Source organism: Colius striatus, chromosome 5 (genome assembly GCF_028858725.1).
Source record: "Colius striatus isolate bColStr4 chromosome 5, bColStr4.1.hap1, whole genome shotgun sequence".
NCBI classification, from domain to species: Eukaryota; Metazoa; Chordata; class Aves; order Coliiformes; family Coliidae; genus Colius; species Colius striatus.
The window spans coordinates 1,521,620-1,538,231 of NC_084763.1; the positions used below are offsets into that span (position 1 = coordinate 1,521,620).

The 16,612-nt window shown below is 41.7% G+C and overlaps 1 protein-coding gene across 3 annotated transcripts in view; it reads right to left on the bottom strand.

Moving 5' to 3' along the window:
• CUL1 (cullin 1) overlaps nucleotides 1-16,612 on the bottom strand; it is a 51,143-nt gene that overhangs the window by 15,859 nt on the left and 18,672 nt on the right. For all 3 annotated transcript variants that reach the window (XM_061996816.1, XM_061996817.1, XM_061996818.1), the window contains exons 3-8: nucleotides 9,594-9,768; nucleotides 8,226-8,393; nucleotides 7,145-7,195; nucleotides 6,059-6,149; nucleotides 5,224-5,387; nucleotides 1,195-1,357 (exon numbers count right to left, since the gene is read on the bottom strand). In XM_061996816.1, the coding sequence (XP_061852800.1) occupies nucleotides 1,195-1,357; nucleotides 5,224-5,387; nucleotides 6,059-6,149; nucleotides 7,145-7,195; nucleotides 8,226-8,393; nucleotides 9,594-9,768 (812 nt within the window). The remainder of the gene's footprint in view (nucleotides 1-1,194; nucleotides 1,358-5,223; nucleotides 5,388-6,058; nucleotides 6,150-7,144; nucleotides 7,196-8,225; nucleotides 8,394-9,593; nucleotides 9,769-16,612) is intronic.

Consider the following 16,612-nt stretch of genomic DNA (forward strand, 5'->3'; position numbering starts at 1 on the left):
TCATTGTTCACTACTACTTCTGTTGCCAGAAGACATTTATAAAGTCATTTTACTAGTCAACACCCATCTGTATCAAAATTTCTTCCAATTACAGAGTCAACACATTTACTTACAAACACAAACAACACTTGACTTAAATACTAGTAAGGGATAAAGCTCTCCTTATTTACATTTGAAACAGGTAACTTCTGACCTACTAATCCTTCTGCATTGCCCTTTCCTGTTCAGATGCATCTCTCAGTTAGCAGCATGATGATTACAGGAACTACTCAGAGTTGCTCTTCTAAGGTTGATACACCAAGAGACACAGCCACAGCAGCAATCATAAGTCACACCAACAGTGCCAATATTAACTTAATCACAGTATCTCAAATTGTGTCACTTAAAAGCAGTATTTCATTTACCTTGACCTAAATGCAGATTTAACCAATCCCCCCAACTGGAAAAATTGGAAGCACCATTGTCCTTACTGTCTGTGCGATGCACAGGAGTTAAGTGGCCCTAGTTTTGGCTGTTAACTTTGTGCTAAGCCTGAAGAAACCCATAAAAACCAAAAGAACTGAAAAGTCCTTACAGAAAACCTGAACTTTTTGATAATCATTACTTATTTTAGAGGAACCACTGAAGAAGTCACTGTGCTCTCTCTGAAGCTATAAATCTGATCCATTACTGGCACTTGGGCCTCATTTTCACAGCTAGAATTGTCTGTTAATTTCCACCTTTTCTTTGTCCTTTATATGCAGTTTTATATCCTGTATTTAAGATGCTTATTATTTGCTTCTACTCGTCTTTCAACATTGCTTATGCAGACCTCAAGACTACTTGGATTTTAAAGTCCTCACTGCTGCCTCAGACAGACCCATGCATTAAAGCAGAACAGCTGGGTAACACTAGTGGTCTGGTTTTCACCTTGCATCTCTCACACATCCTGCTGGAAGGATGCTTCAAGTACTCTTTAAGATCCTCCGGTTATCCTGAGAAGTCAAAACTAGTGCTGTTTCGCCTTAATATTTGGGATTGGAACGGGCATCTTGAGGCAACATCCTCAGCCATCCCAGTCTGATCAAAAGCTGCTAGTCAACCACTTGTCTGTCTTCTCCCTTAAAGCACATTTAGCTGCCACCAGAATTTACAGAGCTCCCACATCACCAGGGGGAAGCTCTAAGCCTAAACCCAACGTGTGAATCTCCTTACCTTCATTTTTGTCAGCATCCAGCAAGTTCTGGAACTCTGTATGAAATATCTCCAGGTGCTTCTCAATCAGTACTTGCTCACACTTGCGTGCCAACTCATCCTGCGTGCTCTCGTGCAGGTACACCTGGACTCTGCGCTGCTCCTCCAGAAGGCGAGCTTCAGCCTACGGAACACACACACCAGCGTCAGCCCTGGAGGGGAGGCACAACGCAGGCCCCACAGCAGAGCACAGCGACTGCCTGCTGCACTCATCTAGGAAACAACCACTGAACTAAACCTCTCACTCAGGGAAACAGCTCTGCCACAGCTCCAATCTAAACCTTCTCTGGGGCAGCTCGAGGCCATTTCCCCTTGTCCTGTCACTCATTATTTGGGAGCCTCCTGTCAGGGAGTGTCAGAGAGTGCTCCTGTCTCCCCTCAGCCTCCTCTTCTCACCCCTGTCCCTTTCCCTCTGGGCAGTTTCCAGCCCCTCTGCCTCAGCCTGGAGCAATGCCTGAGGTTGCTGTGGCCCAAATGCAGGACCCAGCACTTGGCCTCATCCCATCACTCCATGTTTATGTTGATGATATGACATAGTGTTTAAATGGGGGGAAGAATGACACCTAGATTGCTTTCCCATTGCTTCTGAATAAGAAGTTTACGGATGCAAGCCTGCTGTCAGTAAGAGAGAGCAGAAACTGCTGGCAGTTTCAGCAGTAGCCAGCTCTCCAGCTACAGAGGTAGTCTTAAGACAAACATGTACATATTTCATCCCTTTAAAAAGGGGCAGATAACTACAATTTCACAGTATGCCCACGTCAAATTTATTTTAATGTTCCTGTGTATATCCTTACACAGAGAAGCTTCCAGATCATCCAGAATCTCTTACATTATACCAGAACTTAATTTGGCATATGAAATGCTACTCATATCTATCTTCCCAGCAAACCAAAACTCTAAATGCTGCTCAAGGAACAGCACTTACGCCGAAATTTAGACCTGAAGTCGTTCAGTTAACAATTTCCTCTATTTTGGTTGCAAAAGTGTTAAAGACTGGCTGCACACACCACCTGTAATTGCAGTCCCAATTATTTCAGTTAAAAATGTCACCACGAGAAGGAAGTTAATGCATTTCCCCAGTATTTTACGGTCTCCACTAAGCATGGAAGTTCTTATTGTACACAACAACAGAAAAAGAACAATTTCCCTGCAAGTACCCTGCAGCATCCACAGATGGCTTTAAGTAATCTCTGCCACTGTCAGCTTCACTCACTTCTGTAAGAACTTGGCACTTAGCTCTGGTGAAATGGTCCTGGATTACTGTCTCAGAGTTAAAACACTACACATCAAAGCACAGGGAACAAACACAACAGTTTGGGAATGGATATAAACTGGTGCTTCAGAGTACTTAGTTTCTCACCAGTAAGGCACAACAATCCACTTCCCTAATCACAGCAAAGAACAACAAGCGTTTCTGAGGAATGCTAGGAACTGGAATCATACTAGTAGGGCTACTTACCTTACATTTCACCAATTCTGTATTTCTGCAGTTCAGGAAATTCTGGCACTTCTAATGCTGCTTCTTAAAATGTCCTTAGTGCTTTGCTTTTAATGTTAACAGTCAGTATTCACTCTGACTTCAAATTTGCCTTTACTATCTTTCTACATTCTCATAACTTCATTTTCCTTTTAAAGTCATATTTCAGAAACAAGGGAAAAATAACTAGCTCACACAACAGCATCTCTGTTTGAACTCTGAAGTTCAAGTCTGAGACTTCATTAGAAGGGACATTCTTAAGAAATACTGACCTTTTCCCCTACAGCACATCAGGCCATGCCAGCTTTACTCATGAGTTCTGGCCTGAGAAGAAAAAGCCAGAATCCTCCTAAACTCGGGAAGTCTGCTCGTATAACTACATACACATATCCTAACTCTAACTAAGATTTCACTAAGTATTCTAGAAGAGACAACTAGAATTCTACTACGTTACAGTAACACTGATGTTCTGCTGGTGTGCACCAAGGTCCTCCCAACAGGCTTCTTTTTGGTTTTCTCTTGCAATGCTGTTTGTCCCCACTTAGAACTCTCTGCATAGTGCTTCAGTGAGAAAGGCAAGGAATGGTATGAATAGCAGAGATCATACCTCCAACAGATGATTTTAAGAGCTGCTGTGTGGCTCTTGGCCAACTCGCCGCTTGTCACATCAATCTCATTTTGTAACAGAAATGAACCCTAATTCTAGCAATGTCTGAATAACAATCATGGAAACTGTTACTGGCCATTTAAGCATCATGCAGGAGTACAATATCCAACCCCTACCAAATCATTAAGCAGGTTACAAAGCTGCCTTGTCACCTTTAAACAAAAAACGTTACAGATTCCTTATGCACAGCAAAGCAAGATAAAACTGAAGGTCAAACCTATCTCAATTTTAAGTTAATAGTTCTGAAAACGTGCATGACCTCTCCAGTAGAGCATACACACCACAGAGGTCTGACAGTTTGTTCCAGTGAACTAGCTTTTAGCTTCAGTTCACGTTTCCCCTTTCTATTAGGTCACATCCCTTAGTCTGTCATTTTTCACGCTCTGATCGTATTTACTGTAGGGTCTGAAACACATCTTTTTCAGTCTCATCGGTTCAATCCCACAATGTGGGTAATGAAAACAGGTTCTTGTTCAGTTTGCTTTCACTGTATGCACACTATCTCTAAGAAGATACCAAGACAGCACAAATATACATCTCTAGTATATTTATTTGAGCAGAGACTCAAGGCTACACACTTTCTTGCTGAAGATTTCCTCTGCCAGCTTTATCGGTGTTCTCAGCTTCAAGCAAAGCAAATGGCTCTTTTTGTGGGTTTCCGAAGTCTTAAGGATCGTTTGGGGTGCTAATAAGTTCTCTCTACTTGCCACTAATCTCTAGTTCTTGAAATAGCAATGACCTTCAGACAGCTTTTTGCTGTCCCGTATCGAGGAAGCCTGGCTGAGCCAGTCATTCAGGTTATGACTGTAATTCCCTTACTCTAGCTTTATATACACTCTAGAATGGAAGTAAAGAAATTGAAAGGGAAGCAGCAAAAATCATGAATTCAATAACAGAAAAGTAAACACAGGTAAGTGTGGGAACTACTGGGCAACAATCCCAAAGCACTTCAAGCAAGATTCATTGTACTCTGTTATTTCTAGGACTTCCTCCCCTTTCTTGGGAGGTAAATCACTTCAACGCCAACACTCAGCCAGGACCTGCTCTGTGGCTGGAAGAGTGACACAAAGGAAACAAAGATACTGCAGAGAGGGATGTGTGTGTGTGCATATTACACACCCCAAAAGCCTTCTCTTTTTTTTTTAATTAACCTGAAAGGCTAAAAACAAGCAGTGGTTCAGAAAGTGAGGAAACATGCTGAGAAGAATATACAAAGCAGTGCTTCTCCGAGGTGGAGGCTGACCTGTCTATTTCACATTCAGTCAGTAAGGCTGACCCAATAACCAGGCTAGAAATAGTCAATGTTTATCCAGCTTGCTCTTAATTACCCTTTCTGGGATCCCACAAACCAGAGACAATCTAAGAATTTAATTCTGGTCTCTGTTGGTCAGAAGCACTGTGTAGGGCTCACTACACTAAAATACTCTGAGAGAACTACAGCTAATTGATGATCTGTTTTCCTTGGTCAGCTTGCTCAGGAAGAGATTTCAGTCAATGTGCCAACACACAGTTAGTTCCTTGTCTAGGAACAGTAAACTTCCAGGTCTAAAGCAGAATGACTGCTTTGGTGTCCTGAAGTCTAATCAAACCTGATGGCACTTTAACATTCTCTTCCATTTTACCCATTAAGAAAGTTTCAAACTTAAGTTGTACTTACTGAGATACACTACAGAGACAAACTTCAGACCAGGCAAACACAGAAGCAAATCACCACAGGGAAAGAGAGCTAATTGTTTCTGAAAAATAATCATCATTCTAAGAACTGATAATAAAAGCCATGAACTTATTTTACCTCTCAAGATATCAGTATCCAGAAAGTGATCACAAAGCTTATTAAGCAACTTACCTTCTTCATGTACTCCGTGACTGGGTTCTGTTGCAAGAATTCAGTACTTTCTCGTGTATAAAATCTTTCTGTGTCAGCAAGAAACTGAGATTCAAAGGATTCTTTATAGACAGTTAGTGTAGGTCCTTTTGCAAATGCATCATCTTCGTTCAGACCCAGCTCCACTACAGAAAACACACATAAAAATGTGAGGAATGCCAAAATTGTCTTTTACCAAGTGGTCTCTTGCAAACAGATGGGGACCCTCCTTTTCACTTGCAGGACGGTAATTGATTGGGACACTGTCAGCACCACTTCTAAAAGCATGCATTTATTTTGCATTTAGAAAATAAGCAGCACAAGGCACTGCTCATGTAAACTGCACTTTCTGATACACTACATTAATCACATGCTAGCTCGAATTCCACCTCCATTCTTTTTGCTCTTAGAGTTCCAGATTAGAGGTATATTTGGTGTTTTATTAATGAAACTGGTTAAGAATCTGCATAGCAAAGCTCTCCATTTCATGCAAATGGAAAAAAACAATCCCAGTCTGCTTTATAAACTGTTGTGCTCCCCCACTTCCAGATGCATCTCTTAAATAACTGATTTACAAACAATGAACCCTCTTGGCTTATCAGTTGTGCTTTCAAGCTTTACAAGTACAGTATAATCAACTGCAGTTGTGTCAAGTGTCTCTACAAACGTGAAGTTAAACACATCACTGCATTTATTTTACTGTAAAAACCTTAACTGGACATCCAAGGAGGTGGGATGCTACTTCTGGGCTCTGACAGGGGAGAGGCATTTATTGATTTTTAAGGTAAGAATAAAGCTTTAAAGAAATCGCATTTACCATAAGATTGTACAACTCCACTGATCAGCCTGGTATTGATAGTTTCACCATTTCTTTCCTTTTCAATCAATTTCAACACAGCATTTGTTACCTTAGAAAACAGGGATTGAAAGTGAGTCAAGCACAGAAAAAGCAGTTGGTAGGTCAAGCACGGTATTTAATCAGAAGTCTAGTCCTATATTCAAGACAAGTCAAGCCCTCTGAGAACAAAGTTTAAGGACACCTGAACACACAAAAAAACTGTAGACAACACAGACTTCACCATGAAGTCTCACAAGGTAACTGCAGTCCAATTAGTGGTGTAAAAGGATACAAAAGTGCTTGATCTCTTATTTTTTATCCATTTTTAAAAGCACTTTCTAAAGCAAACTTCTGTTTGATTCGTACCTAAAATACAAGAAATCTTTGCAGGAAGAGCTGAACTAATCCCCTCTACTTTATACCAAAAGCTATCAGCTCATGCTGATAAATAACCTGTTGCAACTACTGTTCTCTAAACTCAAATCCAAATAATATTTTCATAATATAATAGTGATGCAAAGTAGTGGTAAATAAAAGTGAGATCAACATAGCCAAAAGGAATATTTGGTTGTGATGAAGTATCCTGTTTTGTACGGTGCTGATTCACTACTTTAAAGGATTTGCCTGACCTGAGTGTCCCAGGCAGCTGTGTAACTTCAAACATTCACAGAAACAATTCAAGAGACCAAAATCCCTGGTACTCTGTTCTCACACAACCTTGACTCTGAAACCTCAAGATATGACGGTCAGCCAGTACTCCTGCCTGGCTTGGAAACAGACGAAGTTGTTTCTTCATTTATGATAAGCCCCATTAGCTTTTTTTAACCAAAAAAGCCAAGGGTCCTCTCAGCATGGTGGTAACAGAACAGTCTTGGTATCCACATTCAACCACACACACAGAGAGCAGCTCATTCTCCCCAGCAGTTATCCTCTGAACAGCCTGAAGAAGCAGAAAGCTCCCTTGTATTTTCTGGATTTGCTCTCTATGTCATCCTCCAAATTCCCCCTTGGAACAACTGCTAACAATATATATAACAACACTACAGTTACAGCATTTATATATACCTGCTTATTTAGTGGCCTGAATAAGCAGTCTCTCCAAGTCACCAAGGCAAGCTAGAAGCAAAGAGAGAGGAAAAAAATGGAATAAATAAGATATTACTATACAGGCATCCAGGATAACTCCTTAAGGAAAGCTGATAGAACACACGACACAGTCAGAATCTGTAAAGCTATTATCTTTTGGCAAACATTTCTCATGCAACAAGACTTTCACACCAAAATCACCGTTTGCTTTGCTGCTAACTCTGCCTCAGACGTCCCCTCTTCTGACAGTCACCCACTGCCAACTTTGCAACTAGCAAACTATGCAAGTTGCTCTGACAACACAGAGCTTTTTCTGTTGGTGACTTTCAGGCTGACACAGCCCCTCAGCATTACCCTGGTGAAGTGAAGAGGGAGGAGGCACCAACTGTTTTTCTACCATACGCAGTTATTTTAGTGAAGTGGTAAAAGAACACATCACTTTGCTAATACTCCACCAGCAAGGACAACAATCATCCTTTACAGAAAAACCCCAATGTCCTTGTGGTTATCTGAGGTACAGAACTTCTGCTATGTTCTTCCCTTCATTATATTACTTTCTATGACAAAAAAAAAGTGATCAAGACCACATTCATCTCAGAACTGTACCAAAATAACTTACATTACAAACCAAATGCTGACTGAATCTTAGCAGCTTGGCTATGAAAAGAAAATGTAGAGATGGATTGGAGTCAACAGGGAAAAAAGCCATCTCTTTCTCCATTCTATGTTTGAAACACTTGCCTGAACTCCACAGGGAAGGACAAGGCCATGCTGATGCACATAGCTACCAGTATAAGCAGCACATATGCAGAAACAGCCAGTCCTCAGAGTCTATAGTGGTAGTGCTGCTATGTACAAGGCAGCCTGAACGTCTCAGAGGTCCAGACCCACGGATGTTTCACAAATGTACTGGGGTGGGAGCATGGCAAGGGAGGAAACCTTCCCTTTGCTCACTTCTCCAAAGCTTTTCTGAACAAGTTCCACGGATCAAGGTGCAGGATGAGGACACAGACGTGACAGATGGAAGGTTAAATCACTCCCTCCAAAAGGAGCTACTTACTGAATAGATTTCATATATTCCTTTACGTCCTTCATCACACTCACGACGAACCCAGTGTCGGTTGAGGTAGGCACAGATCCCGTTCAACACTTTGCTTGAAAACCTATAATCTTCCCACTGTTGAGTGTAGAATTTCAGCACACTCTCATCCATCAAATCTTCACCATCCTGAAACAATAAGTTTGCCAGCACTGCTGAGTGATTTTAAGGTATAACCAAGATATAAGTAGGTTGCATGGTGTAGATTTATTACGTCAATTTGTACACCCATATACAAGAAACATTGTGCAAATACATTTCTTTCTGCATTAGTTAGGCATAAAGCCAGTATGAAAAGCTCCAGAAGACACTGCTGCCCCTCCTTATGGGAAAGAGCCAGAAGACATCTGCATTAGAAACACCATGACACCGACGGCTGTGCCAGGTAAAAGATGTCAGTGCAATGGCGATGCAGCCAACACAACAGTTTCTGTAGAACGTCCCACCCACTCTCACTGCTGCTACTTGAGGAGCTGCTGTATGGACTAAGGGACACAGTTTAGTGGTGGCCACGACAGTGATGGGTCAGTGGTTGCACCACATGAGCTCAAAATGCTTCTTGCACCTTAAACAATGCTGTGGACGTGGTAGTGGACAGTGTCTTCTCTAGGACCCTTGTCAGGCAGTAAATAGAACCCCATGCTCTTGGAAATGAATATCACATCATGTCTGTTCTTGTTACAGAAAAGATAAAGTTGTGACATAGGCAAGTTCCAGAATCATTCCAAACTGAGCTGCTACAGTCTGAATGGACAAGGGATGAACACCAGGAATGCATTCTGGAGAAGACCTCAGGCACCTCTGTGCAGTTTTGTAAATATAAAACCATACGGCAGACTTGACAGGACATTAAAGGCACATTTCCTTTCCAAAAGTAACTAGGGACCATTCTCTTACAAAGCAGCCCACCATCCAGCTCTAGTAGTAGTTCTATTACAGTCAATTAACAGCTGCCATCAGGCATTTTCAGCATTAGAGGCAATCCTTTTTTTCAGCAGTACCAATACGGTGGCTGATTGGTTAGAAAGTCTAGCTGCTCTTGTTCAAGATACAGGATGGCTTAAGATTGCATACATCATCATCCTAAGCTACAGAGAAGCTGTTTTGGCCCGAAGAGGACCAGTAGCTCACAGGTACCCTCAGTCATTGATGTATGTCTGAAGAGAACTCTGGGATGGCTAATGGAGACAGAAGCAAATCTCAAAGTGTATTTAATTTACCTCCAGTGGCTGTGTACACCTCCAAGCTTGGTGAATACAAGTGTTTCTCAACCCAGCTCATACTACTACCACTACAACCACCACAGATCGAACTAATGTCCCACCTTACCTTCAGGAGATTTGTCAAGTAGTTCTTCAGAAATTCTTTTAGCCGTTTGTACAACTCCAGGCCCACAAACTGAGCACCCCCAGGCGTCTGGCCCTTCTTCGATTTGGAAGGAGGCACTCCGGCTCCCCGTGCCTGATTAGACTGGTGCACACTAGTACAGTAGTTATAAACATGACTGACAGCAAAGTTAAGGAATACAGATGTGCCAGCACCATGCAATAGAAACACAATAAGAACAAGATACGGATTTCAACAATCTATTTTACATGACTGACTCAACCATAATGCACCACAAGATACATGAACACACATACAATCAAACCTAAGAAAATGGAGCACTTTGCTGCAGATATGTCAGACTGCCCAGAGCACTGCAAACACCACCAATAACACTGAAGTTACCTAACACTTACTTAATGACACCAGCAAGAACACAAAGCAGGGGAATCTGCTGGTAGTTGCAGTGTTTAAATGGAATCTGACGTATTACATTGGCCTTCTAGTAATATATGAGCTTTCATTTGAAGAGGAAGAAATTTCAGCAGTAGCCTCAAGCAACATTCACTAGCTGAAAACACAGAGGATGGTATTTTTTCCACTCTTTCAGATACAATCCTTTAGAAAAGATTTGGCCATTGAACATTGGCAGACAGGGAACAAACCAGTAATGGTGAGGCACACACACACTCAAACACACACCATGGGATGAGACTCACTGAAACCCAGTTTTAGGCTACAAATGTAATCCCAACGTTTTCAGTATGTGGCAGCAATACTTTTTGCTCTCATACTAACACAGCCTGGAAGACTGATTGTATCTGCTCATGTAACATTTAAAGAAAACATGGTTTTCTGACTATTCCTTAGTCAGAATCTTTCCAAAGTAACGTGTTCTGAGCAACGTGACTTCCACTTCAAACATGAAATTACCCTGAAAGAAAGTGAACTCCACAAACCAGGAAAACCAAGTAGCTCGGCAGCACTCAGACCCTACCAGATGAGGGCTCACATCTCACAACAAAAACTACCCTAATGACTCACCTGGCAAAAGAGCAGCCAACAGGAATCAAGCTTTGAGCACTCCTGCTTCTGCTGACAGTCTGAGGACAGCCTAGTAAGTCACATCCCTTGTTAGAGAACATCAAATTAAACAATCCAGAAGGACTAATTTGCTTTGAACTTATGCTTTAACCCATGGGCCAAGCTTCAACCACTGGACAGGCTTCTTCCACAGTATGCCACGTATTAGGAAATTAATACTTTGCTGAGACTTGCATTTTCTCTTTCCTTTCGTAAAGACTAGCACAACATAATGGAAGACACCACAATTAAATACCAAGGGAATTATAAACCCCAGTATGATGCATTGCACTCATTATCAACACACTTGTTTCTAGTATTTAAACAGTAAAGCTCCAGAAAAAAAACCTCTTGAAAATGTCCAGTTGACTCACTTGAAGTTACTTTTTAAAAAGCTTCACAAAGACCTTCAAACTGAGTTTAAGGCTCAGAGTATCCTGTATGCCACCAGGAACAAGGCTCATGCTGTGGCAGACTGGAAGGAAGGTCTGCTTCCAGCCTACACTCATCAACAGAGGCGTTCAGAAAGTCATCGCCTGCTGTCCAGGAGTCCTGCTCTTTGCCTAAGAACTCTCTTTCTTGCTTACCTGTCACCTCATCCAGCTGCTAAAATAATTAGATTTCCCACGACACCAACCAATAATACAAACCCTTCATTTATGCTTAGAAACTGAACTTTTATCGGCCTCTTATCCTGGACATTATTGGTTAGTCCTTTGTTTGTTCAACTTGCCAGGCACTGCTGCTACTTTTACTATCCAGGCTTCGATTCCAGAACTCCTTGCTCAAATGAGGAATGCTTAACAACCCTTCTCTGCTCATGCAACTTGCTTTCTTTTCACAAAGAGGAGAATTAGGGCTTACCTCACACTTTACATTTTAAAACTACTAATTTAAGCTCCTCTGAACTGCGTACGGAAAGTCTCTCCATCATGATACCAGGAATTTAGGGTTGATTCATAAATATTTAGTTGGCAGTCTTGCCTCCTTCTTCCCCTTACCCTCCTGTCCTTAGCAGCTTTGAGAAAGCCTTAGAACACGAGGACTGTCAGGTAACCCATGCTGACACGTAATTCTTAAGTTTGTGAATACTGCCTGATGAAAGTGTTCTTTCTGTTCTTCTCCAACAATAATCACAACAGCCTTCAAAAAACTGGTGGGCCAAGGTTACAGGACACAAGCCTCTTTATAACATCATCCAATTTACTACCAAAACCAGGATTCCTTATAAAGCAGAGAGAGAGACTGAGACCTTTCATCCATGTTTGACAGTAATCAACTCAAAGCTGGAGTAAAAAAGATACACCAGCAATGCCCATCTTTACTCATTTTCCTGGCTTGATTCTTGCCATCCAAAGTGTTGAAGACAGCACTTTTGAAATGCTCTAGTTGAGTTGTTCTATGCCAAGTCAAAGCGAGGTTCAAGTGCCTGTGCAGAAGGTAGTTTGCAAGTGTAAATAACTCTTCGACATACTCTACATAAATTAATGCTCTCACACTTTGTTTACAATCTGTGTCCCCATCTGCTAGAGCCAACCCACTGACAGAAAGACTGACATATCCAAAACAAAATCAGACTTGTGTTGCTTACGACAAAGTACATGACAGTCCATCCCAGAAGCACAGGGGAACGCTATGGAAGGAATTCTTGGTTGCAGAAGGCAAACTAATCCCCCTTAACTGCTTCGTATGCTGGAAACCACATACATAGCCAGACAGCTCTTGGGAAACGTTTCTGCAGGTGTTTGCACAATTCTGCACAGGAATTCACAGACCACAACAAGCAGAGAAGTGAATTCATCAGCAGAACAGCTCGGACCACAGTGAAGCTATGCTGCTCCCCAAGCTTCTGGCTGAGGGAAGAACCAACCAAGATCTATCTCCTCTAACTTCTACACCATCCATAAAGAGGAGAAATCACATTTACTTATCTGAACCAAAACTGGAGGCGGAAGACTGTAAAGAAGTTTATAAATTGATTCACCAGTGTGCCATTTAAGGTGAAAAATCTTCTCAGAATCTCCGAAAACTCCTTAAAATGCTCTTTAAACGCTTCAAATGGGATAAAGGAAGCAGCCAAAGACAATTAACACTTTTGTCTTCAGTGTAGCTTACACTACTTTTGGCAGCTTTGACTCAGTTTCTGAAGCTGGGGGTAAAGGGGAAAAAAAGAAATCCCCATGCTGCCACACCATAATGAATTTATGGCCCTGAAGGTCGTTTTGACCGAAGCAGCAGACCCTGCCACACAACCCACCTGGGGGATTACTGGCCACCTGCTCTTCCAGTAGCATGGTAGTTCAAAAGCAAGCAAGCAGTGATTTGGACTGGGGAAACAACTGCTGCTACAGATAGTTGTTGTCCGACCCTCTAGAGGCTGGGGAGATCTGAGCTTCTTGTCCACACAGGGGAAGTGAAACAGTCTCTTTTGGTAGTAGTGAACAGATGTTTTGAGCAAGTACGTCATCAAAACACAAGCCTGAGCATGCCACGGTCACCTCTACGCTACCTTCTGCCCCCAAAAAGCACCAACATACTCCATACAATGTTCTTCCCCTCCAGGAGCAATGGCAAACAGGAAAAATGTCAGTTCTGTAATTGAGCACACAAGAGGAAACCACTCAGATTTTACACTGATGGGTTCCAATTACTCAGTTTTGCACCAGTCTCTAATCTTCAATTTTTCATAAAGAAAACAGTTCTGCTGAGGTAATAACTGATTCTCCTCAGCAGCACAGCTGCGTCCCCACAGTTGATCCAGGCTGCTATGAAAAATTCACATAACCCAAAGTATTTGCTTGAGGAACAGAAATTAAAAGGAACTGAAAGGGAAGCAGAATTAATGCCATGTAGCACAACACCATAGGGCAGAGAAAAATAACAACAAAGCTTCTGAAAAGGAGGAAGCACACATCACCACCAACTAAAGCCAAACAGCTCTCTAACCAGAGTTTCTCTCTCATTACTTCTAGACTATGATAAAAAGATCGTGTTTGGTCATGAATTTGCTGTTTCACAGATTTTAACCAGTAGTTAACTCTATGCTGAGTGCTCTGTCACCTCAACAGCCAGCCTACGAGGTGACATTAGTTCTACTTCTGTAACAAATTTGTGCTTTCCTAGATCACACCAGATGCATGCAGGAACAACACACACAACGTGACTGAAAACACCAATAGCAAAACTGCTGAGTAGGATTACTCAAGTCTTGTATGCTCTTAAGCCCCCCTCTAACACAAACACCACAGCCTGCTGTATTTACTAGAGCACAGCGTTACGTGGTTTATTCAGAACGACTCCAGCCATCTCAGCTCCTGCGTGTCCAGAAGGTAGGGCCGTGCAAGCCCTCAAAACCACCTCCTGCGTAAGCAAAGCTGCCAGGAGAAGCGGACGTGCCCACACGACTTCAACGTTCCAAAAGCCAACCACACGAAGGAATTCTGCACAAGGTATGGGATTCTATACCCCTCTAGGACTGCCAAAAAGCAATCACTTTCCAGAACAGCGTTGCAAGGAGCAGCAGCGAAACAGAAACACCCCAACCAAGAACCTCTATTCTTTTCAGGGAGGTATCAGCCAAGAGCTTCTTTTCAGTACGTTCACTTGACCATCCAGCAAGGAAGGGTCAGCCACACATCAAGGAAAACAAACCAACCAAAAACCCATTCTGACTCTGCCCCTAGTGTTTTCCATTTCTTTATCAAAATGCTTTATCCTAAGTTCACTTACATATTTAAATCTTTAGATCGAATACAGTTGCACTGTTAAACCACCCCCATTTTAGTTCGGGAAGGGCTGAGGCAGAGACCGAAAGAGCTATTACAGCATCAGCCACGCAGCTGCTATGAAAATCCAGGCATAACTGAGCTCAGGCATGTTTCTGCAAGTTTGAGACCAGAGAAACTTCCAGCAAAAGCCATCTGAAAACTAACAGACAACTTCTTGTTTCCCTTTTCATGGCACAAACTCAAAAGAATCAAAGAGAAGCAACGAGTTACAAGAAAAACACAAGTTTTCAAAGCCAAAAGCATACACGAAGTGTAAGATCCACCATCACCGAGGCTGCTCAAAGTTTAAAGTTCTTTGCATTGACAGAAGTTGGTTTTGCACAGAATATTCTTGGGTACTATAAAAAGCAAGCAGAACAGCAAGTGATCATTGTGGAGAAGAACACAAGAAAAGGGAACTGACAAACTAATATAAACATATCCTTGCACTTCTTTCAAACTGAAGAGGCAGTTCTTATAAATACACACAAAGCCATACAATCACACCTACCTTTCCACACAAGAGAAAGCGTATCCCTTTAACATGGAAACAAACACATTCACTTCTACCTTCCTGTTCCACACCAGGACAAACTGACAGGTGAGAAATGCTATGAAATATACTAGAAACGGGATTAACACTGTCAGACAGGAGAGGCTGCTTCGATGTAGCCAGAGAGACCTCAAACAATTTGTCATTAAAGAGAAAGGATGGCTTAGAGTGAGAGATCCTCAAGAGACAGTGCAACAGCTTCTGAGGCTTACAGAGTGCATGCTCTAACACCCTGGTATCTTTTCTGTACAGAGAAAGTAAAATAATCCATTCAGGGAAAAAACCCCAAACCCAACATATTATACTGCCTGGTAACAACACATTCATGTGACCAGGAAACAAAAGATTCTCAAGGTTTCAGTATACATCTGCTGCTCTAAAATCCTACTGAAATACAGGAATTCCAGTGGAAGCCACCAGAACAAGCAACTATAAAATACCTTGGCAATGGAGGCCAGGAAGAGGGCTTCATGGCTTGGCATGGGCAACATGTCCTGCTGGAGCCACATCTACCCACAGGCAAAAAATACACGTTAAACTCATTTACACGTTCTGCTTCATAAAATGATTATGCCAAGTCATGTGGTATTTCTAAAATGTGAGCACATTACAGTTAATTACTTAATGTTTAACACAATCTTTTCCTTTATCACTTGCTAAGGTCTGATAGTGGAGATTACAATAGTCTTTTGTGATGTACAATGCCTTCCATTTGGCCTGGCAGATAATTGGTGGCTACCACTCATTAAAGTAAGTCAAAATTGAATCACAATAAGCAAATCATAGAATGGTAGGGGTTGGAAAGGACCTTGAGAGATCATCCAGTCCAACCCCCCCTGCAGAAGCAGGGTCACCTAGATCAGGTCACATAGGAACATGTCCAGGCGGGTCTTGAAGGCCTCCAAGGAAGGAGCCCCCACAACCCCTCTGGGCAGCCTGTGCCAGGGCTCCAGAAACAAGGAAAAGGTCTATCATAAAATAACGACACGTGAAAGAACAACCTAACCTTTATCTAGGCTTACTGTAAAATACTTAAGGCAATTACTTTTGGAAAGAATTACTGTGGCTAATAAAGGAACAATAAGGTAAGAAACACATCTGTAAAATCCAATCTACAGGTGTAAGACCCGAGTTAATTTTAAATCATAGTAAATTCAGCCATTTTACCTCAAAATGTCACGTAACAGCTATATACATACATACAATAATTATGCCAAACAACTGCTCAAATGCATTATAGCAACTGCTGAAATCAACAACATGATTTTTATATCCATTAGAAAGACTTTGCAAGCCAACTTGGACATTGCAGCTGCACTTCTCAGTAAAACACCACCTTCCACAGTACTGTATATTCTCTTAGCAATTAAAAGATTTTAAGATATCTTCATGCAGACAGAAACCCTCATTTGCTGGAAACTAATGCCACTTGGAGTCTTTAAATAACCTTAACTTCCCCAGTTTAAACATTAAAACTGGACAAAAAGGTTCCTCTGTATGGGCATAAATTAACTACACTGCCCAAAAAAGCCTGTAAAGTGTTTCTCAGATTATGGCTTGTAAATGAAGACAGTGAAAGCATGAATTTATGCCAAAAAAGTAACTCTGACATTTCAAGT